We start from the raw sequence: 22,428 nt of genomic DNA, 5'->3' as shown, positions 1-22,428 counted from the left end.
CCTTTGCCTGTAAGTGGCAGAGCCAAGCCTCAAATCCAGGTCCTCTGACTCTGACTCAACTCATAAGCCTAAAATCCATCTGTGGGTTGCACATAAATGATCCTTGATGGATCACTGGCCTCGCACAGGCCCTGTGTCTGATATTACTGCTGACAAAGGGGGAGGAGGAGGAGTGGAGACCATTGTGCACTGAGGATGCCAGGCCCCACCTAAAGAAATAGCTTAAGGGAAAGAGGTAAGCAGGGTGCCCTGTGAGGGGTGGAAGGCAGGACCTTGAGGACGGATTGTCAAGGGAAAGCTGTTTTAGCCAGACAGCAGGGTAAAGTCCAGGACAGCAGGCAGGGGCTCAGCTGCTCTTTCCAAAGCAAAAATTGGTGCCTAAATCCAGGGTGAAAATAATCCCCTGCCCCCAAAGTCTTTCTGTCCTGCTTCGGTTTCCTTCATAGCACGTGTCATGGACATCGTCCATTCATTCATTTGTTCATTGTCTGACTTCCCCCACTAGAAAGCAAGGGCCACAAGAACTGAGACTATTGATTACAGCTATATCTCCAGCTGGAACAGGGTCTGACCCATAGAAGATCGTGATTAAATATGTGTGAATGAATGACGGAATGAATGAATTAATGAACGATGCCTTCCCCTGCGATCGCTCCAACTCCTGATGTAGTCAGCAAGCCTTTGGCAAAGTATTCAATTGTTCCCAAACTTTGCTGCATTGCAGTCACCTGGGGATCTTTAAAAACAGCTAACGGGGGTTGGGGGGGGAACTTCCCTGGCGGTCCAGTGGTTAAGACTCCACGCTTCCACTGCAGGGGGTGCGCGTTCGATCCCTGGTCGGGGAACCAAGATCCCACATGCCACGTGACACGGCCAAAAAAACAACAACAAAAACAAAAACGGCTAACGCCTGGCTCCACCCCAGCCATTTGGATTCATTTGCTCTTGGTGTGACCTGGGCATTGACTTTTTTACGCTCCCCAAGTGAGGCTAGTGTGCGGTGCAGTTTTGGAACTGTGGCTTTACTGTCCATTCCTAAAATCAGAGATGTGGGCTGCCAGGTCTGGGAGGTGGTAGGGAGGGTGGGGGGAGGCATTTGAAACAGAGGAGACTTGTTTCTGCTCTCAAGGGTCTGCAGTCACCTGATGTTACCGAGAGTACAGGAAAGGGAAGTTTTCCCTCCGATGCAAGTCAAAGAAGACCTTGTTCCATTTCCTCCTCACCTGCCACCATCTCCTCTTAGATGATTGGATGAGTCAGAGGAAATGAGGTTCTCTCACCATTTTCCCCTCTTACTGGGTTTGTGTGAGTAAGAAAACCCATTGTTTACGTCTGCACAGGTTGACAAAAATAGAGCTCAGCCTTTCTGAACACTCAGCCCAGGTCTAGAGTCAGTAAGACCCGGTCCTGCCCCGTCTGCACAGTGTCCAGCCAGACATCACGCAGGACCCCAGCCCCCAAGGCAGACTGCTGAAGGCATCCTGGCCAAAGGGTGGCCACAAACCCCGAGGTGTTTGCCAGTGGAACGGGGCTCATGTTTCTGGGGCTCACACCTGGTCCAATATCTGCTCCTGGGAGAGCGTGTAGCTGAGGATGGGAAGTAATGTGCTGTCCAGACCGCAGCTTTCCAGAGGAAGGGATGGTCCCAGAGGCCTCCTCTTCCCTACGCAGTGCAGACCCGCTGGACAGGCTCCTGCTGGAGTGCAAGGGCTCTGTTTGTTGCAAGCGGGAGATTGGGAACGACTGGGACTCGTTGAGGTTAAGGGGCGTCTCTAATCCCAGCATCCCACCTGCGGCCTCGGTACCTGTTTCTCTTTCTGAAGCCACTGCTTAAGTCATCAGACGTTGAACTTGTCTCCTGGGATGGAAAGCTGAGACTTTTAACAGCTGGGGCTGATGCTTTCTGACTCCAGAGTCAAGGGACCTCTGAAGAGGAGGTTGGAGAAAACAAGTGTTTGCGGCAAAGTCTGAGCAGGCTACGCGGAGGGTTTTTCCACACAAAAAGCAGCAGCTGGTGATACCGTGTTTGGACAGAAATAAGGTCCAGTGTGTGACCAGATGTGACTGATGTTGACGGTGCTGGTTGATGACTGATGTCTGTCTTGGAGAGTACTAGACAGAGAGTCTTGAGTCCCAGCTCTGATCCCAGCTCTGCCACGAATTGTGAGCAGCTGTGAGGGGAGAAGCCCTTTCCCGCCTCTGGGCTTGTTTCCCTGTTTGGTAAATGAGTGGTTTCACTAGACTAGTGATTTAAAACACCTTTTAAGCCATGGAACTCTTTGTTCATGTGAAATTTCATGTGGAAGTCTGCATGTAAAGCAGATAGAAGTGGAGCTATTCCTGTTGCTTATCTAGAGCACACTACGAACCCCACTTCTGCAAGGTCTCCACAGAACCGTGAGGGTTCCAAGGAGCCCAGCTTGAGAACCACTGGACTTGATGCTTCCCCCCACCCCGCCCGCAGTTCTGGGGTTATTTGTGTTGCTGTTTTCTGTCTGTTCATTTGGCTAATGTTGGTTGGCATCAGCTGTTTGGCTAATGTTAACACTGGGTAATGCTCAGAGGGCTCTTTCCTGGTACAGTGATGCCCTTTATGCTTAGCCTGGCCTTCCATATGGCCCCAGACATGTACAAAACGTTGCCTTTTTACGCCCTCTGATGTTGAGCTAATTCCTGCGTGGTGACAGCGGAAGGAAAGTAGACATAGGTAGATAGCTGGGGTACAGAGAGAATTTACTAATCTCTTCCCTCACCTGGATCACCCAGATGACCATGTGTTTTCCACCCCCGTAAGTTTCTGGAGGATCCTTAACTCCTGCTTGTCAGTGTTCTGTTGGCTTTTCTCTGGCTTTGGCATTCAGCAACACCGGAGTATTCTTGTATCAACAATGGAAGAATCAGTTTCCTGACATAAAAAGAATTAATCAGAGTGACTTGCAGTCTAAAAATTACTCTTGGGTACATTCCCTGGGAGAGGGTTTCTGATTTTTTTTTAAAGCCTTTATTTATTTTTAAAATATTTCTTTATTTTGGCTGTGCCAGGTCTTAGTTGCGGCATGCGGGACCTAGTTCCCCAACCAGGGATCGAACCCAGGCCCCCTGCATTGGGAGATCAGAGTCCTTTCCTATCCGCTGAACCACCAGGGAGGTCCTGGGTTTCTGATTTTAATGAGACTGTTCTTTCTCTTGAAAAGACAAGTCAGACCCCTTAGGAGACTCACAGCGCCAGGCAAGCGCTGTGAGGGAGTAACCTCCCTGCCACTCCCCACCCCCAGCCTGTCTGACCCCATCAGTAGGAAGGCGAGGGTCCGGCATTGGCAGTCAGGAGCCTGAGTTTCAGTCCCTGCTTATCTGGTATCTCACTGTGTGGCTTTGGACAAATTTCCAGCCTTCTCCGAGCCACTGTCTTACCATCCATAGCATGGGGGACAAGTGCCTTTGATACTTACCCAGAGAGTCTTCCTAGCTTAACATGGTTAGAGTCTATGACATCTAAAACACAGCTATGCTAAGGGACCAGAGTAGCTAACTCAAGACCCTCCTTGTCCCAGCCTCGTAGGTGGGGCTGTCTCAGAGGCAGAACTATATTGCTTAATAACTGTGTCTCAGACCCCACTTGATCAGATGACACTGAGTCCTCCATGTGCCCTAGTCTGGGCTGGAGCCCTTAGCTCCCACATTCCATTTCAGAAACAGTAGTTCCCCACACCCCCTCCCGCCCACCCCAAAACTAGCACTGCTTCCCTGAACTCTATGGAAGATGACAGGGCCTCTCCAGAAAGTCAATGGCCTCAGTTCTCCTGAGAATTCTAATCCTCCTGAGGTCCTAATCCTCCCCCTAGTTCCTCGCCAGCCTCTTGCCATATGGTAATTGATAATGGCTACTGTTTATTGAGCACCTGCTATGAGCCAGGCCCTGTTCTAAGTATTTTATGGGTCCCAATTATCTTCATCTTCACACCAATCCTAAAATATGTATCACTATTATCTCCCACTTACAGATGAGGAAACTAAGACCCTGGGAATTAAACCTGTCTGGAGTCATCCAGCTACAATGTGGGAAAGCCAAGAAATGACCCTCAGTTCTGGCTCCAGAGCTCTTGCACCTAATCACTGGGTCAGACTGGGGCTCATTCATGTCACTGGGAGTAACTAGCAGCTGGTATTTACTGAGTGTTTGCAGCTCGGGAGGCATTATAAGAGCTACTTTTGTTTTTGTTTTGTTTTGCTTTGTTTTTGGCTACACGGCATATGGATCTTAGTTCCCTGAACAGGGATCGAACCCACGCCTGCTACATTGGCAGCGCGGAGTCTTAACCACTGGACCGCCAGGCAAGTCCCCTAGGCACTTCTTTTATCATTCCATTTACACCTCACAACTGGAAGAGGAAAGGTCTTGTTTCCATTTTATAAAGTTGGAAAACTGAGGCTCTGAAACATTACATGACTTCCCCATGGCAAATTGTAGAACTGGCAGGCTTCAACTCAGTGTGTCCTATGCTAATGTCTTGTGACACTCCTCTCTGTCATGCTACTTTTCAGGACAAATACCTGGAGATGCTCCCCACCCCACCAGTTTTTGGGAAAAGTAAAGAAGGACCACTAGCAGCCCCCCTCCATGGTGCTCTGGACCATGTCCATCATGCTCCCCCCTGGTGGGGGTAGGGAAGCCAGGTCTGACTCTCCACTGACCTTCTCTGGGAGAAAGCCAATGATCACCTTAGGTTTCTGCTTCTCTTCCCCAGTTCTGCGTGACCCTGTCACGTGACCTGCTTTCTGGAGCCCCACACTGCTTAGGGGCAACATGAGACGCAAAAGGGTAAAGGGGAAGCCGAGACAGAAACCCTGAATTCAGCCCCACCCTAAAACCTCACCTAAGGCAGCTGAGCTAAGGCCTCAGGTTGCAGCTGGGAAGGCAGAAAGAGCAGGCCCAGGGTGCATGGGCTCATTCACACACCACACCTTTGATGAATGCCTAAGATCAAGTGTACCCACTGGGCTAGGGTGCAAAACAACCCATGAGGTAGACTGTGCCATTCCCATTTTACAGATGAAGACACTGAGTCTGAGACATTATATGACTTGTCCTAAGACTGACAGCTGGCAAGTAGGATTCAAACCCAGGTCTGTCCGATTCCAAAGCCAGTGTTCTTTCTGGTACGCCACAGTGCTCCTGCGTGTTTAGGGACTGTGGGGGTGGACACAAACTAGGGTGAGAAACAGCCTGTGGCCTCCGCACATAGATCTCTGAACTGCAGGGCATAAGCAGGGAGGAGAGGGCCAGCTGTGATGGAGTTTCCACCTCACCCACACTACCCCAGCCTCCCCCCGACATGTAGCCCTTGTCAGGAGGCCCCCCTTTGGCTAATGCTGTCCCTTTTGGAGAGTCCCCAGCAGGTTTGGGAACCCCAGTGGGATGCTTTGCCTCAGAGACAGGCCCTGGTAAACAGAAAGGTAGCTGGGAATTTATTTGCAAGGGAGATACTGGGGAGAAGGAAGTTGAGAGCAAAGAGCCAGAGGCAAGGGGACTGAAAAGCTGTGTGTGTGTGTGTGAATTGGTGTTGTACCAAAGGGCCCTGCCCATACCAAAATGCCACCTTGTTGGTCAGTGAGGACTCAAGGACAGCAAAGGTGGCTTCATACGGGCCTGAACGAGACAATTAGGAAGATAAATCCGCTCCCTACCCTCCCCCAGTTACACAATACAACGTCAAGTCAAAGGGAAACCACACTTGCAAAATTTGCTGGTTTACAGTTTTCCTTCTTTTAATCCGGAGCATAATGAAGAGTTATGAGAGGGCACATTTTGGACTTAAATTATATTTACTAGGATCCAACAGAAGGAGTCCGTTCCTTCTTTTGTTTTTTTAGTTCTTGTTGCCGCTTGGTTCTTTGTATTCCCGTACTGGTTATAAAGCCAGTTTTGACTTTACACGAAAAGACTGGGAAAGTTGTGGGTGGGATTCAGGATGAGAATCAATTTAGGAGTCACCAGACTCAGGCTGCTGGTGGTGGCGGGCTATTGGCAGGTTTTCGTTCGCGTCCGCAAATGTGAACCAGGAAGCGGGGACAGCAAACTGAGAGTAGCCTGGAACTGGCAGCGGCGGCCACAGCGCCCGCCCGAGAGGCGCTTGAATTTACAAACTTCGTCTCCCGTAATCCCAAGGTCCCGGCCGCCCAAATCCCTGCGGCAGTAACCTTGCTGCGCGGGCTCGACAGGGCCCTGGCGAGCTCCACCTCCGGAGGCGCCCCCTGGGGCCCGGGGAGGGGTGCAGTGGCCTGGGCCCACCCCGCGGCCACGCGGCCAATGATCGGCGCCGCCCCAGCCACCTGCCCCTACCTTAGGGGGCGGGGTTACCTGGGCCCCGCCCCCCGCGGCTCGGATTCCCAGGCTGTGCTTCCTCCTCCTCTAGCACCGCCCCCAGCTCGAGGCCCCGCCCCTTCGAACCCTGAGCCCGGGCGCCTCGTGATGTCACGGCAGCTTTGATACAAAGAGCCCTTCGGCCCACGCGGGTCTCCCGGCAACGGGCTCGGGTGGGGGCGGGGCTGGCGCCTTAAACCGGTGCCGAACCGGGCAAGCAGCCGCGGCTCCGACCGGACTGTTTCTGCACCCTCTGCTCGGCCGGCCGCATCCCCGTCGGCCCCGCTGACCCGCGCCCGCCCACTTCTCGCCCTTCGGCAGCACACCGACCCGCGGCCGGACTAGGGATGCGCACCCCGCCGGTCCCTGGGGGCCAGGTAAGCGGCGGCTGGGAGGCTCGGGGTCGCGGGGCTCGGGCGACACGCACCTGGCCCGGCCCGCGGCCCCGCCACCGGGGAAGTTGCCGGAGCGCGGAACTTCGCCTGCCCCGGGAGGGTCCGCCCTGTCGGCCCTGACCGGGGAGGTCGGGTTACCTGCCCCCGGCTCGCTGGGCCACAGCGGGGAAGTCACCCCCCCGCCTCCCCCTCCGACCCTCTGCCGGCGCCCAGGTGCGAGGTTGGGCAGCACTAGCCCCGGGGCGCGGGGAGACGAGGCCAATTCTCTCCTCGGCGCCGTTTCAGAAAGTGTTTTTAGGGGGACCTAGTTGGCCGGGAAGGAGGCTCGTTTGCCCGGACGCCTCCCTTGGGACATCCCGCGTCCTCGCGTCCCACCTCGGCTCCCAGCGCGCCTGCCCCTCCGGGACCAGTGTTGCCCCAGTCCCTTCCCTTGGCCCCGCCGAGTCCCGAAGCAGGCTCTGCACGGCTGAAGATTTCCCGTAGCTTTTGGAGGCTGCACCGTTCCCGGGCTTCCCTCGTTTCCAAGGGTCCCTGCCAGGCAAGAGGGAGGACCAGCCTAGTTCGGGGTTTGGGGACAGGGCCCTGCTCCTTCCCAGCCGAGAGGCTGCGGAGGCCGGAGGTGTGCGCGGGCTCCCAGCTCGTAGCTCTCTGGGCCGCAAGAGCCGGCAAGTCCGCCCCGGTAGTAGTTGCTGTTGTCACAGCCGCTTCTCTGCGGGCGACAAGCGTCTCTGAGGTCTTGGCGGAGCAGCCTCTGGAGAACCGTGTGTGTGCTGCAGGAACCCTCCCCAGCCCCAGACTTTATTTATTCTCATCCCTGCATGCTCCAGTGTTCGTCTTTCCACATTTCCCCTTCTTGCTAGCCCTGCTCTCCCACAGATGGCTGGAGGTGACACATCTTTCAGCCCTGAGGGACATGCCAGTGTTCCTTAACTGATTGATAGGCCACCTCCTCAAAGGAGTGTTAAGGGGGCTGAGTTCCTGCACTCAGCCTATAGGACTTGGGTGGGAGCCCTCTGGTCTGGTTTCTGTGGATCCACCAAACCTCTGGCCTCCCTACCTGGAGGCGGGTGCTAATCGCAGGGGCTCCTGGGAAGGGGCACCCCCAGGTCCTTTCCCTGGTGCAGTGTGGTTACAGGGATTGCTAGGGGGCGGGGGGAGAGTACCAGCTGTGTGTGTCTCAGACCTCTGCAGTAGAGTTCTCTCTCTCTCTCTCTCTCTCTCTGCCTCCCTGTAACCGTCTAACCCAGCCTTGGTGGAGTCCTTGAGTCACTGCCATTGACTGGGGTCTTGCCACCCACCTGGCACCAGCTTACTCAGATAGACTGGCCCAAACCTTACCCTGCTGGCCTGGCATTCGTGAAATGCTGATTATGTGCCCAAGGGCTATGACGTGCAGATACTTCCCTCCCCTCAAGGTGTTTGAAGGTGGGAGACTGATAAACTGGGTCTAATCACTCCCTGCCCAGCCCTCAGGCAAAGTTGATCTGGGTTGTCTATGAGGCCCCCATGACTAGGTGTGTGTGTCCCCTTTGGGATTCTTGAGTAGCAGGCACATGCTTGGGCACATGCTTGCTGGGGAACAGCTTTGTAATTTGGTGACTCCGGCTTTGATGGAGGGGTGGGGTGGATGACTAAGGCAGGCGGGAGATAAGACAGTGCTCAGGGGAGGGACAGGACTAAGCAGGCCAGGTGAGCAGGCAGGAGGTGAGACCTTTGCCCCAAGGAAGACCAGTACGAGAGTCTATCCGGAGCCTGTGCATAGAAAGGACTTTCAGTCTAGCAAGGGCAGGAAGGAGGAGAAATTAGGGTGCCTGGAGCAGCCTGCACTGGGGAGGCAGTGGGCTGCAGCTTGAGAGCTTGCTGGTGGGTGTTCTCCTGGCCCCCACTCTCCTTCCCTGCTGGCCTCTCTTCAGAGCGTTTGGACCCTCCCCAAAGCACACTGGCCCCTTCATGGCCTCTCCTAGCCCCCTCCCCTCCTGGTGGGTCCAGCTACCCTCACACCCAGGGCTGTCTCTTCAGCTGCTTATGGGGGGCCCTCACAGCTCTCACCTTCCAGCACCCTCCCCACCCCACATCAGAGTGGCTGGAAACTTCTTTTCCTAGGGCTTCGTTCCCTCCTCTGAGGTGGCCTGTTATGCTAAGGGATGTTTTCACAGCTGATCCTGCTCTAAGGGGCTTCACGGTTTCACTTCACTTCTTATATTTTAGGGGTGGATAGGGAGGAGGCACAGGGGAGCAGGGGGGAGAGGCTCCCAGTAAATAGCAGGTGAGCAAGTCCTGGAAGGCAGGCACCTCAGGGACTCAGGACCTTAGGCGGGGAAGGGACAGCCTGGGCAGAGGGAACCCACCCTCTGGCCCTGTGCCCTGGCCCTGTCCCCCGGCGCAAGGCTTATTGCCTTTGGAAGAGGAAGCATCTGTCTGATCTGCCTGCTGTCCGGTGTTGGCAGTGGGCACAGTGCCCTGGCCTTGCTGGGCGTGCAGGATCCCTGGGGTTGGGCTGTGGTCCTCTGTGTCTTGACTCAGCACCTGAGCGTTGATGGCATCAAGTCACTGGCCTCTCGAATGAGGAGGACTGCTCAGGTCTTCCTGCTGCCCAGTCCTGCAGCTGGATAATGTGCCCACGGCCAGCCGGGCATGGGACAGGCGTGTGGACTGGGCACATCCACCTGGCATCCTTCTGGACGTTGTGTGAACGTGTCTCCTGGCTGTGGTACACAGTCCCCTCCATCAGGTGGCTTTCAGGGCACAGATCCTTCCCCATGTCTGTTCACCCAGCCCCCACCAGGCACATTGCCCAGTACAGGCAATTCATTCATTCAGTAATATTTGAGCATCTAATTCGTGTTAGATTCTTTGCTGGGCACTGGAGACACAGCAGTGAACCTGGCCGGCAACAATCCCTGCCTTCACGGAGCTCACATGACAGCAGAGGGCAGGCAAGCAGGTAAAACCTGCAGCGTGAGAGACGGCAGGAGAGAGCGCGGGGTCCTGGGGAGTGCTGGGCAAGGAGCTGTGTTTTTAAACAGAGTTGGCAGGGCAGTCCTCGCTGAGAAGGTGGCCTCTGACCAAAGAGGCCCAGGCAGGGGAAGCAGCAACCGCAAAGGCCCTGAGGTGGGGCCGTGGCGAGGTGCATCCACGGACCTGCAGGGAGGCCGCTGTGATTGGAGAGTGAGCCAGGGGACCGGACGGAGAGGCCAGGGGGCGCCTGACGCTGCCAGGCAACAGCCGGAATCCCAGGAGGAGAACAGTAGCACAGCTGAGATTAGAAATTCCCGGGCATAGAATGCACTTCAGTGCCCTGTTCTCTTTAGCCCCTTGCTGTTGAGGGGTTTGGGCCTGAAGGCGTTCCTTGGGGAGAGGGGCCTGCACGTGGCCATCGCTGCATGGACTTCCTGCCCTCAGCGCGGGTCGGGTCAGACGAGCCTGTCTGAGTGGATATGGAAACCGTCCTTGCCAGACTGTCGATACGAGCCCAAACCACCGGGGTGTTGTCTGTACAGCTGTCTAAGCAGGCAGATCACGGTCGGGGCTGTCCCCGTCCCCACGGGCCAGTGCTACGGGGGTGCAGCAGGTGCAGCGCTCAAGACCCACGCGGTAGCAGGCAGCCCCCACTGGTCCGCGCTCTGGCCAGCCACCCCCAGGGCTCTGCTTCCGCGTCTCCTCGTTGGGCTCCCTCTTCACTCCCTCTACTCATGGCCAGGCGGCAGCTCACTTCTGTGCCCCGGTCTCCTTAGGAGCCCAGCCGAGGTGCTCACGCACCTGATCTCTGTATAGCTGGGGGCCCCAAGTGTGTGGGTGTGGTGTGGTGTGGAAGGAGAGAATAGGCATCCACAAATCAGTGCATCCTCCGAGGGGCGCGTGGAGGTCTGAGGAGGCAGCTCGGCGGTCCAGGGCCGGGGGCTCCGGGTGACCTCAGCCCAGCTTGGTCTGGCAGGCGGTACGAGTAATACCGACTTTTCTACCCAGCTTCTTGACTTCCTTCAGAAAAGGGGAAGTTGCCCGACTCTTGGGCATTTTTTAAATTGATTCAACCTGCTTCATCTTCCCAGACAAGTGGGTTCTTTCCCAGCAATGTAAACACGACTCAAACGAAAACAAAGCTCCGTAGCAGTTATTATTAATATCTGTGGCTCTGCTCGTGGGTGCTTTTCTCTTGTAAGGGATCCAGAAGAGGAAGGCCTGAACAGAACTGGAGTGTGGGAGAGTGGGTGGGAACCCTCTCACTCTTGAGTCATCTTTTGTCACCCCGACCCTCCTGCGCTCTGCAGGCCTAATTACCATAAAAGGGGGGGTCTCACGTGTGTCACGTGGCCAGCGCTGTCTGCAGTGGACCCCGGGGTAAGAGAGCTGAGAGGGCTCTGCTCTCAGCACCAGACTTCAGTCTCCCTCTTAGGATAGGAGAGACACGGGAGCAAGTTTCTCCTTCCTGCACGCCGGTTTTCCTGGGAGAAACACCTGCCTCAGAACACAGGTGCCTTCATCTCGTGCTCGGTAACCCAATGCCTGTTTTCTTAAAATAGAAAAGAAGTGTCAGAGCAAGGAAACACCTGGGTCTAGGTCCTGGCCCTGCCGCTTGCTAGTTGTGGGACTTTGGGCAAGCTACCTCGCCTTCCTGAGCCTCAGTTTCCCCACTCCCGGCATGAGAGTGGTAATAGTATCCACCTCGCAGGGTGATGAAGCAGGTATAATGAGCTGCTGTGACCTAGAATACCCAGAGCGGGTTCTGACACTTGCTTGGCTGGGGCCTGGTGGACGGTTAGGTAGCTAGAAGCAGGATGGCGGGGTCCCTGAGAGCCTGGGCTCCGGAGTCGGGCTGTCTGGGTTCGGGTCCTGGTTCTACCAGTTGCTCTGTGTGGAACCTTAGGCAAATCATTTAACCTCTCTCTGCCTCCGTTTCCTTGTCTGTGAAAAGAGAGTGGCGCTGTTACCTCTCTCATAAGGTTGTTAAGTGGCTCAAATATGTAAAGGTATGAAAAGCACTTAAGACAATGCTTGGCTTACAAGCGAGCTGTTATTTTTAGTTCCTCCAGGCTTCTGCTGGTTTGATTCTTGTGACTGATAACCTTAGCTCCTAACAGAACTTCTTGCAGGGAAGATGTCAGCCCCAAAACAGGAAGGTGGCAGGGGAAAAGCTCGGCTACCCGAGGACAGGAGGAGCAAGATTCCACTTCCTCAGCTTCCGTGCTTTTAAGTAAACCCACTTGGCCTTTGCAGATGCAGACTCTGGGGCTGAGTGAAGTGACTGGCGCCTGCCCGAGGGCAGCCTGTGAGTGAGATGCAAAGCACGTTCCCAGGTGAGGGCCGTCTCCCCGGGGCTCGGTGTGGAACTGTGCCTGGTCCCTCCTCCCAGAGGCCGCCTGCTCTGCCGGCCGTGGCCCCTCTACCCAGGAGGGTGGGTCCGCACCTCTGCCCACTGTCCTTCGCCTCCAGCCGGGACCTGCCTCTCTGTCCACCTGTGCTCAGCTGGAAAAGCCAGCTTGGAGCAGGGCTGCCCGTCTGCCGCTGCCAACACAGTCCCTGCCTTATTGAAGCACTGTGGCTCTGGCAGGCTGCAGGCCCCAGGAGATCTGGAGAGGGGCCAGGTAGAAAGGTGTGGGCTCTGCAGACACCCGGCCACGTCGAGTGACTGCCCTTGGTAGTTTTCCAAGGAGCAAACCTGCGTGTCTGTCTAGCTTGGCTGCTCAGAGGTCTGCAGCTCCACTGAGGCGAGGCTGGCCGGGCTGACTGGTCAGGTGGGTGGTGGTGAGGACAGCCTCTGGCTGACAGGGTTGAGTCACCTTGAATTGATGGCCTCCTGGCGAAATGAGGGTTCTTGTTGACAAGGCAGGTCTGGCCAGCACATTGTTGTGTGATTATCTGCAAGAGTTATTAGCAAAGAAGGAGCTCACAGCAGCAGGTGTGTGCGTGTGCGCGGACGTGCATGCACGGAGTTGTCATCACCCTTCAGTGTACGCACGTGCACAGACAGTCAAAGGAACTGGCTGAATCCCCGTTCCCCACCAATAGTCACACTGTATTTTATAGATTCTAAGACATAACTTCTTCCTCACATTTTAACATCTCAAATTGCTATGTGTCATACATTTGCTGGTATGTTATAATTTAATTGACAGTGCCGTTTCTTGGTACACTCGAAATAACAGTGCATCTTAAAATCAAAGACATCTTGGATTTGATGAAACACGGAAACTAGGTAACCACTAGAGAATTTACATAATTTGCCCCGTTTCTTTGAGGAAGGACGTAGAGCCACCTTGTAGTGGAGAATTTACATAATTTGCCCCGTTTCTTTGAGGAAGGACGTAGAGCCACCTTGTAGTGGTGGGAGGATTTATAAAGCAACACTCTGATGTGGTTCAAGGGAATGAGCTTGGATACTGGGCAGACCTGGGCTCAGTTTCCAGCTTTACAGCTCAGATGCTGTGTCACCTTGGGAAAGTAGAGCAACCTCTGAACCTTGAGTTGTTCCTCTACCAGATGAGGGTCACGGCTCCACAGTCATCAGGAGTGTGTGCGAGGCACCCTTCCCTGTTTCTCTCTTGCTGGGTACTGTCTGAGGTCATACTGCTCCCTTCCACCTGGGCTGAAAGGGAAGATGAAGGCAGGGAGTGGGTCCTTGGCCTTCCCAAGGTAGCAGAGGGAAACTGGCCTTCATATCTTGGCTTCCTGACTCAGTTTACAATCCTTAAACATCATCTTTTCCTTCCTTCCCTCCTCCTCCTACTTTGTCTGAGTTTTCATGTTCACATGTTTCCCTTTAGCAATTTTCTTTCAAATCTCTCTCCTCTCCCTTTCTGTAAAATCTTCCCACATGTAGCCTCTTTGAAGCTCGCTGTGGTGGGAAAGGGGCGGGGGCTATGCCCCGTGGCCAGGGTGGCACAAGCCCCAGGAGCCTCAGCTGACAGTAGTCAGTGGTCTAGTGTGCTGTGATCCCTGCAACCTTCAGCTCAAGTCCAAGTTCTGGTGCCACCAGCCCAGCTAATTCCTGTGCCCATGGCCTGCAGGGCTCAGCCTGAGAGGCTGCTCCAATGCCAAGTGTTGGACCCTGCCATCTCCAAGTGTGTTTAGTATTCCTGCACCTTCCTTGCTGTGTTGAAATCAGACCTTGTTCAAACCCTAGTCCAGCTAGCTCTGTGACCTTTTCAAATTGGTTAACCTCTCTGAGCCCCAGTTTTCGCATCTGAACGATGGCTGGTGCACAGAAACAACCAGCACGTGCTAGGTGCCTAATAGATGCATTCCTTCCTGGTCTTCCTCAAATGTTTGAGACCACCCTGTGTTTCTTTAGCTGGGTGCCAAGGGCTCAGGGAGTGCCAGCTGACAGTGTTGCTCCAAGCAAATGCCCTGAGACAGATGGAGGAGTTCAGGGCAGGGAATAGCACAGGTGAAGGCATGGGGACTTGACTGTATAAGCGGGATGTGGTGGGTGGCCTGGTTGGGCTGCAGGGGGAGGGAATGGGGTGAACAGTCAGTGCCTTGGCACCTGTGGGGGGTGAGATTGACAAGGGGGGCTGCTCCCTAAGGGAGGAGCAGGGCTGGGGGAGCTGCAGGCCGAGGGCTCAGTGAGAGATGGTGGCTGGAGGGAGACCCTTCCGAGTGGGCAGTGGTCTTAAAGCTTATTTTTGTCAGAGGTCTCCTCTCTGCCTCTCAAGATGCTGATGAAAGCCAGTAGCCCTACTTCCTTAGTTTTGTGTATAGTGTCAGGGGTTGGCAGCCCAATTTTTTTAAAAATAAATTTATTTAATTAATTTATTTATTTTTGGCTCCGTTGGGGCTTCGTTGCTGCGCGTGGGCTTTCTCTAGTTGTGTTGAGCGGGGGCTGCTCTTTGTTCTGGTGCGTGGGTTTCTCATTGCGGTGGCTTCTCTTGTTGTGGAGCACGGGCTCTAGGCACGCAGGCTTCAGTAGTTGCGGCACGCGGGTTCAGTAGTTGTGGCTCGTGGGCTCTAGAGCGCAGGCTCAGTAGTTGTGGCACACTGGCTTAGTTGCTCCGCGGCATGTGGGATCTTCCCGGACCAGGGCTCGAACCCCAGTCCCCTGCATTGGCAGGCGGATTCTTAACCACTGAGCCACCAGGGAAGCCCTCACAGCCCTCTTTTGATGAGGTGGTGTTGGGTCTCTGGCATAAAGGTGGACCTCTGTCCTTTGGGTGTACCAAGGGGTGTAATGAATTAAACCAGCCCTAAGAGAAACAGAGCTGCAGGTGGGGCAGAACTTTGCTTTCAAAGAGCCTAAGCCTATACAGGGCTTCCCTGGTGGCGCAGTGGTTGGGAGTCCGCCTGCCGATGCAGGGGACACGGGTTCGTGCCCCGGTCCGGGAGGATCCCACATGCCACGGAACGGCTGGGCCTATGAGCCATGGTCGCTGAGCCTGCGCGTCCGGAGCCTGTGCTCCGCAACGGGAGAGGCCACAGCAGTGAGAGGCCCACGTACCGAGAAAAAAAAAAAAAAAAAGAGCCTATAATACCTGGTGCAGTGGCCCCTGTGGGACCCCCAGGAGGCAAGGCTACCACACAGCTCCTGGCTGGGGACAAGGGGAGCCAGTGGGTGAGCTGTGCCAAGGCTGGGATGGAAAAGCTTCCCCCTTCTCTCCTTAAAATGGTACATGAGGGGCGGGGGAGGTGAGGATGAGGACCCAGCCTGGCGTGTGCCTCCTTACCCGGTGCCCCAGGGAGAGTGACGGGCAGAGACGGGGCTCACCCGAGGGAGGGTGCCCAGAGGTGGCTGGAGGGCTCTAGAAGCTCAGTTCTGGGCCTGGGGGTGAGGGGCATAGGTGGAGGGTGGAGGGAGGGCATTGGCCTCCCAGATACAGTGACTTTCTAACTGGGGCTTGTTTAGGGACAGGCATGTGTGGCCCAGGGAGGAATTGTGTTTCACGCATAAGGGACATCACGAGCCAGGGCTTGGGGGCTGGGGGGGTGAAGCTGGACAGGAGCTTGGGGTATGAAAGGAGCGGGAGAGGCAGTGTCGTGTCCTGAGGCCGAGACTGCCGCGGGGCCTGTGTGTGCTGGCCTGAGGAGTCAGGACCTGGTTCTGTGGCCAGTGGGGAGCCCAGAGGCTCTTTGAGGGGGTCTTGAGGGATTTCAGTACTCTAGGACTCCCTGGTGGCCTCCCCCCTCTGAGCCCCAAGCTATGGCTGCTGGCGGGACCTAGTGCTCTCCCGTCCCCACTGCGGGGGGCGCCTGGGAAGGGACCTGAGTCCTGGCCAGCTGTGCGCCGCTGGCCCCAGTGCAGGGCTGCACCCCTGAAACCGGCAGCTTGGATAGCTGGACCTGGCAAAGGCTGCAGGACAAAAAGGGACACCTCGACTGAGCCTGCCGGGAGCACTGCCGGGGACTCTGGGCTGATGGAAGGTGCCGGAAGGTTATAAACGCAGAGAGCCTGGCAGGGGTCTCTGTGGGGTGGGGAGGAGGAGAGTCGCCGTGTCATTGGCCTGCCTCATCCCACCCTGTCCACTCCAGGAGGATGGGTCAGAAGGAGCCTTGGCCATCAGCTGTGGGTAAACCCTGGCACCTGCTCGGCCTTTCAAGGCCCGAGGCTTTCTGTGGCAGAGCGGGGGGCTGGAGTGGGCACCCAGCCTCGCTCTGGACTGTCAGCTCTGCCCAGGTGTGCCCCCCGGGAGGTTATGTCACACGTTGGAGGGTGCCCTGCTGAGGGAGTGCGGCTGGGCCCACCTGGTGGGCTCTCGGGGGCGGAGGACTGGCCCCTGCTCTCCCTTCCCCCGCCTTCACTTTAAACTCCTCTTGTCAGGATGGTAACCCAGGCAGCCCCCAAGACAAGCCCCACAGACTCTTGGCTGTGTGAGTAATTAAGCCCTCACTTCAGACGGCCACATCTTTCAAAGCTATAATTTGTAGCCCAAAATAGTTGCCTGTTCAGAGAGCCAGGAGAGCCCTTGATGGGCCCCCCTTTCAACGTGCGGCCTGTGGATTCGCTTTTTGCCGTTTGAGTTGCTCTCCACCTGGCCCGTGGCTTCCTCAGGAAGAGCTGTAGATATGATGGCTGGTGGGAGCTGGGGCTTCCTGGCGAGTACTTGGGGAATCTTTTTTTGAGAATTTGGAGGGGGCAATGGAAGTTAAGGCTCCTGATTCAGGTTCCCATGGCTCCACCTTTCTGTGTGATGACAAATGGGTGTGGAGAGAAAAATCACAGCATCACTTCAGGGCAGAGTGGATTAAATTCTCTGGACACCGGGTCCTCAACTGTAGGGCGGAGACAGTATTTACTTGCAGGATTTTTAGGGGAGGAAAATGAGACCCGCCCCAGTAAAGCACGGAGCAGACGCTGGCCACGTGGACGTGGTCGGCGCTCCCGTGTGTTACCTTCCTTTCCTTGCTTCCTCTCAGGTGTGGCTCCACCTGGCCTCTTGTAGACAGATCTTGCATGTGGATTCGGGGAGGTGGATGGGGGGTACTCGACTCGGCCAACAGGAAACACCTCCCTTGACCTGCAGCGTCTCCAGGCTGACATGCCTAGAATTCTTGGGGCTGGCTGCTGGGTTTGGTTTCCAGATGTGGAAGCAATTTAAGTTCTGTTTTCATAATCCCCAACAGTTTGCCTCCGAAGTCCACGTTCTCTTTTGAAAATCAAGACCTTTGGCTCTGTCTACTTCAGGGGCAGTGGGGGAGACTAGCTGGCCTGTTGGAATCCTTTGTGTTCAGGAGGTAGATTCACCAGGGCACTCAGATCTGGGACCCTGGGCTTTGTTGGGACAGTTAGACCCCATCAAGGGCTTGATGCCCGTGGGAGCAAAAGTTGACCCTGAGACCACCTCCCCTATGGGTTTTCCTTGGAGGTGGGTCGCTTAGCCAAATTCAGCTGCAGTATCTGCCTGGCCTCTTGGTCACCATCACTGACCCTAGACAGCCAGCCTTGGGGCGGGGGAGGGGACTCTGGTTCTGGCAGTGTCGGGGGAGGCTGGCATCACAGCCGAGGAGGGTGCCCACATGTTCCAGGAGTGGTAGAGTACCCTCCTTCCTAAACTGACCACAACACAGGGAAGAAGTCTGCCCTAGATTTCAAGTAGCCAGAAATACTGCCTGGCATGGAGAAACGGGTAGTATCTTGCTCAATTACTAGGCACTGATGGCCACAGAGGTGGCCTGGCCCAGGATTAGAGGCTCTGTGGTTCCAGAGCTAACTATTGGTCTCTTGTCAACCAGTCACTATTTAGGCAAAATAACTTTTATATTTGTACTATAACTACACTGTGTACAGCTCTGGGCAAACAAAAACTGCCTTTGCAATTTTAAGTGCCCGTGATTGAACTGCACACACGCATCTCTACAACGAAACTATAATACCTGTGCTATTGAGAGAACACAAGAAATGGAAATAATTTACTTAGATCCGTGTATAAAGTGCTCATGAAACATTGTCCTTTATAATCGTAGATCCACCAGGCTTCAGTGTCAGCAAAATACAGTCTCTTTAGAAGCAGCGATATCTCAAAATGATCATGGAAGGGAGGCCAACAATTCCTTTGACCAAAAAAAAAAAAAAAATCCCAAGTTTCTTGACAAGGTTCTGGAGATTCAGTAGTTAGTTCTCTATGGAGGTTGAATTGAATTGACCTTGAAGGAATTTGCTCTTATTATCCGGGTGGGAAGGTGGGTGGAAAACATAGACGTAGCTGAGGGGTCTCCGCACAGCCTTCCTAGAGGAGGAGGAAAGAGTATTAGTTCTAGGGCTGCCCTAATAGTACTCCCGGGTCGTGTGTGTGTCTGTGTGTGCGTGCCCGTGTCTGTCCACATCCTAATTTCCTAATAAGGACGCTGGTCATACTGGATTAGGGCCACCCTTATAACCTCATTTTACTTTAATTACCTCTTTGAAGACCCTGTCTCCAAACACAGTTACATTCTAAGAGACTGCTGGTTGGGGGGCGAGGGGGACACAATTCTGCCCATAACAGAAAGGTTCTCCGGAATCATCCTCCGGGGGGGGAGGAGGAGGAGGAGGGTGAGCGGAGCCTGGCACCCAGGGAGAGCCCAAGAGGAGGGGAGGTAGCTCTGCCTTCAGGCAAAGGCCTGCCGTTGATGAGGGGCCCTTCACATTCTTGAGCCGCCCCTGCCTCTTGATCTAGTCATTTGTAACCTAGACTGCTCACCCTTCAGCTCTTATTCTCAAGCGCTGGTTTTACCCGAGGATGTTGTGCTGGTCCTCTGAGCTCCCTCTTTCCGCTGACTCTACCTTTAGGGTAGCATTTTTAAAGGGTGGCTGCCCCTTTTCATAGTTCTTTTATTTTTAAAAACTTTTTTAAAGTCTATTCAGATCCTTCATGCATGTTATTTATTTTATTTTATTAATTAATTAACTTGGCTGCGCCACGCAGCATGCAGGATCCTAGTTCCCTGACCAGGGATCGAACCTGCACCGCCCTCCCCCTCCCCCCTCCCCCCTCCCCCTCCCCCCCTCCCCCCCGCAGTGGAAGCGCGGAGTCTTAACCACTGGACCACCAGGGATGTCCCCCCATATTCCTTTTAAATGGAGCTAAGTTTATGAGAGATTTTACACTTTTCCTTAACCAGTTCAGCAAGTTTGGGGCAACTATCTTTCACTCTCTATGTATGTAAGGTTCACTTCTGACGTGTTGAAAAAAATGAGACCTGTAAGAACTGATTATGGGAGGCCACTGCGGCTGGGATTGGCCACCATTCTCGGCCACCAACCTGCACGACTCCCATAGGTTTTGCTGTACGCAGTGCCCTGCAGTGGCTCACAGCACCTGCTTCCCAGCCCTCGTGGCTCCAGAGCCCACCATACAGCCCCTGCAATAGCCGTGCCTCCATCACCACACAAGGGAACCCCACAGTGTTTCACGGGGAGCCCAGATCAGCCCCTGCAACCAGGACAGGCCATCAGGGAGCTGGTCGTGGAGGAAGACTGCACCGTTAAGGATTCTCATGCCCGGATGCTCCCCGGTGCTGCTACCATATTTGCTTTATGTCTGTGTGGGAGCTTTTTCTCTGAGCCATTTGAAATAAAATTCGGCAAGATGTTATTAAAACTAAGGGCAGGGCTTCCCTGGTGGCGCAGTGGTTGAGAGTCCGCCTGCCGATGCAGGGGACACAGGTTCGTGCCCCCGTCCCGGAAGATCCCACATGCCGCGGAGCGGCTGGGCCCGTGAGCCATGGCCGCTGAGCCTGCGCGTCCGGAGCCTGTGCTCTGCAACGGGAGAGGCCACAACAGTGAGAGGCCCGCGTACCGCAAAAAACAAACAAACAAAAAAAAACTAAGGGCATTTCTCCTTCATAACTAGATACCATTAACACACCTAGCAAAATCGAGCATCATTCCCTAATATCACCCAGTATCTACTCCATATTCCAGTTTCCCTGCTTGTCCCCAAAAGATCTTTTACAGCTAGGTGGTGGTTTGCTTGCTTGCTTGAACCGGGATCTAATCAAAGATAATGTTCAGTTTTTATATCTCTTGGCTAATTGAAAACAACAGTTCTCCCAGTGTGGCCCTGGGACCAGTAGCATCAGCATAACCTGACAACTTGTTAGAAATGCACTTAAAAAAAAAAAAAACCTACTTCAACCTATTGAAATGTACATTTTCAGACATCACCCCAAACCTACTAAATCAGAAACTGATTCAATCTGAGTTTTAACAATCCACCGCACCCTCCAAATGACTCTAAAGTTTGAGAACCACTCATCTAGAAGAATCCCCCTCCCTCTTTTTTTTTTTAACATCTTTATTGGAGTATAATTGCTTTACAATGGTGTGTTAGTTTCTGCTTTATAACAAAGTGAATCAGCTCTACATATACACATATCCCCATATCTCTTGCGTCTCCCACCCTCCCTATCCCACCCCTCTAGGTGGTCACAAAGCACTGAGCTGATCTCCCTGTGCTATGCGGCTGCTTCCCACTAGCTATCTATTTTACGTTCGGTAGTGTATGTAAGTCCATGCGACTCTCTCTCTTTGACCTAGCTTACCCTTCCCCATCCCCGTATCCTCAAGTAGGTCTGTGTCTTTATTCCCGTCTTGCCCCTAGGTTCTTCATGACCTTTTTTGGGGGGGGGAATCCCATATACACGTGTTAGTATATGGTATTTGTTTTTCTCTTTCTGACTTACTTCACTCTGTACAACAAACTCTAGGTCCATCCCCCTAACTGCAAATAACTCAATTTCGTTTCTTCTTATGGCTGAGTAATATTCCATTGTATATATGTGTCACATCTTCTTTATCCATTCATCTGTCGATGGACACTTAGGTTGCTTCCATGTCCTGGCTATTGTAAATAGAGCTGCAATGAACATTTTGGTACATGACTCTTTTTGAATTATGGTTTTCTCAGGGTATATGCCCAGTAGTGGGATTGCTGGGTCATATAGTAGTTCTATTTTTATCTTTTTAAGGAACCTCCATACTGTTTTCCATAGCGGCTATATCAATTTACATTCCCACCAACAGTGCAAGAGGGTTCCCTTTTCTCCACACCCTCTCCAGCATTTATTGTTTCTAGATTTTTTGATGATGGCCATTCTGACCGGTGTGAGGTGATACCTCATTGTAGTTTTTTTTTTTTTTTTTTTTTTTTTTTTTCTTTTTGCGGCATGTGGGCCTCTCACTGCTGTGGCCTCTCCCGTTGTGAAGCACAGGCTCCGGACGCGCAGGCCCAGCGGCCATGGCTCACGGGCCCAGCCGCTCCGCGGCATATGGGATCCTCCCAGACCGGGGCACGAACCCGTATCCCCTGCATCGGCAGGCGGACTCTCAACCACTGCGCCACCAGGGAGGCCCTCATTGTAGTTTTGATTTTCATTTCTCTAATGGTTAGTGATGTTGAACATTCTTTCATGTGTTTGTTGGCAATCTGTATATCTTCTTTGGAGAAATGTCTGTTTAGGTCTTCTGCCCATTTTTGGATTGGGTTGTTTGTTTTTTTGACATTGAGCTGCATGAGCTGCTTGTAAATTTGGAGATTAATCCTTTGTTAGTTGCTTCATTTGCAAATATTTTCTCCCATTCTGAGGGTTGTCTTTTGGTCTTGTTTGTGGTTTCCTTTGCTGTGCAAAAGCTTTTATGTTTCATTAGGTCCCATTTGTTTATTCTTGTTTTTATTTCCATTTCTCTTAAGAGGTGGGTCAAAAAGGATCTTGCTGTGATTTATGTCATAGAGGGTTCTGCCTTTGTTTTCCTCCAAGAGTTTTATAGTGTCTGGCCTTATATTTAGGTCTTTAATCCATTTTGAGTTTATTTTTGTGTATGGTGTTAGGGAGTGTTCTAATCTCATACTTTTACATGTAGCTGTCCACTTTTCCCAGCACCACTTATTGAAGAGGCTGTCTTTTCTCCACTGTATATTCTTGGCTCCTTTATCAAAGATAAGGTGACCATATGTGCATGGGTTTATCTCTGGGCTTTCTATCCTGTTCCATTGATCTATATTTCTGTTTTTGTGCCAGTACCATACTGTCTTGACTACTGTAGCTTTGTAGTATAGTCTGAAGTCAGGGACCCTCCCTCTTCTTTATGACCTTCTCTTTTGGGAAAGACCAGGCCAGTTGCCTTGGAAGGTGCCACATCCTTTCTGTCTGATTGCTTCCCCGTGGTGATGTGTAACTTGTTTCTCTGTCCCCTGCTTTCCCATTTAGCAGAGGTTAGGTTTTAAGGCTTGATTAGAATTCAGTGTTTTGTAAAGACTCTATGAT

General features: G+C 53.5%; 1 protein-coding gene across 3 annotated transcripts in view; it reads left to right on the top strand.

Annotated features, from left to right (window-relative positions):
• The window catches only part of RAB11FIP4 (RAB11 family interacting protein 4), a gene marked incomplete at its 5' end in the record, with an annotated part of 118,064 nt that overhangs the window by 72,224 nt on the left and 23,412 nt on the right, over positions 1–22,428 (top strand). Inside the window, one exon of one of the 3 annotated variants that reach the window (XM_081218070.1) lies at positions 6,575–6,738. The exons of the other annotated variants lie outside the window; for them this stretch is intronic. Coding sequence (XP_081074196.1) covers positions 6,709–6,738 — 30 coding nt within the window. Of the gene's footprint in view, positions 1–6,574; positions 6,739–22,428 lie in introns of those variants that run through there. 3 annotated transcript variants of the gene reach the window in all.

The sequence above is a fragment of the Mesoplodon bidens genome, assembly GCF_964165515.1.
Source record: "Mesoplodon bidens genome assembly, chromosome: 19".
NCBI lineage: Eukaryota > Metazoa > Chordata > Mammalia > Artiodactyla > Ziphiidae > Mesoplodon > Mesoplodon bidens.
Note: the sequence above shows the minus strand (reverse complement) of the source record. Positions and strands in the feature narration are given on the sequence as shown.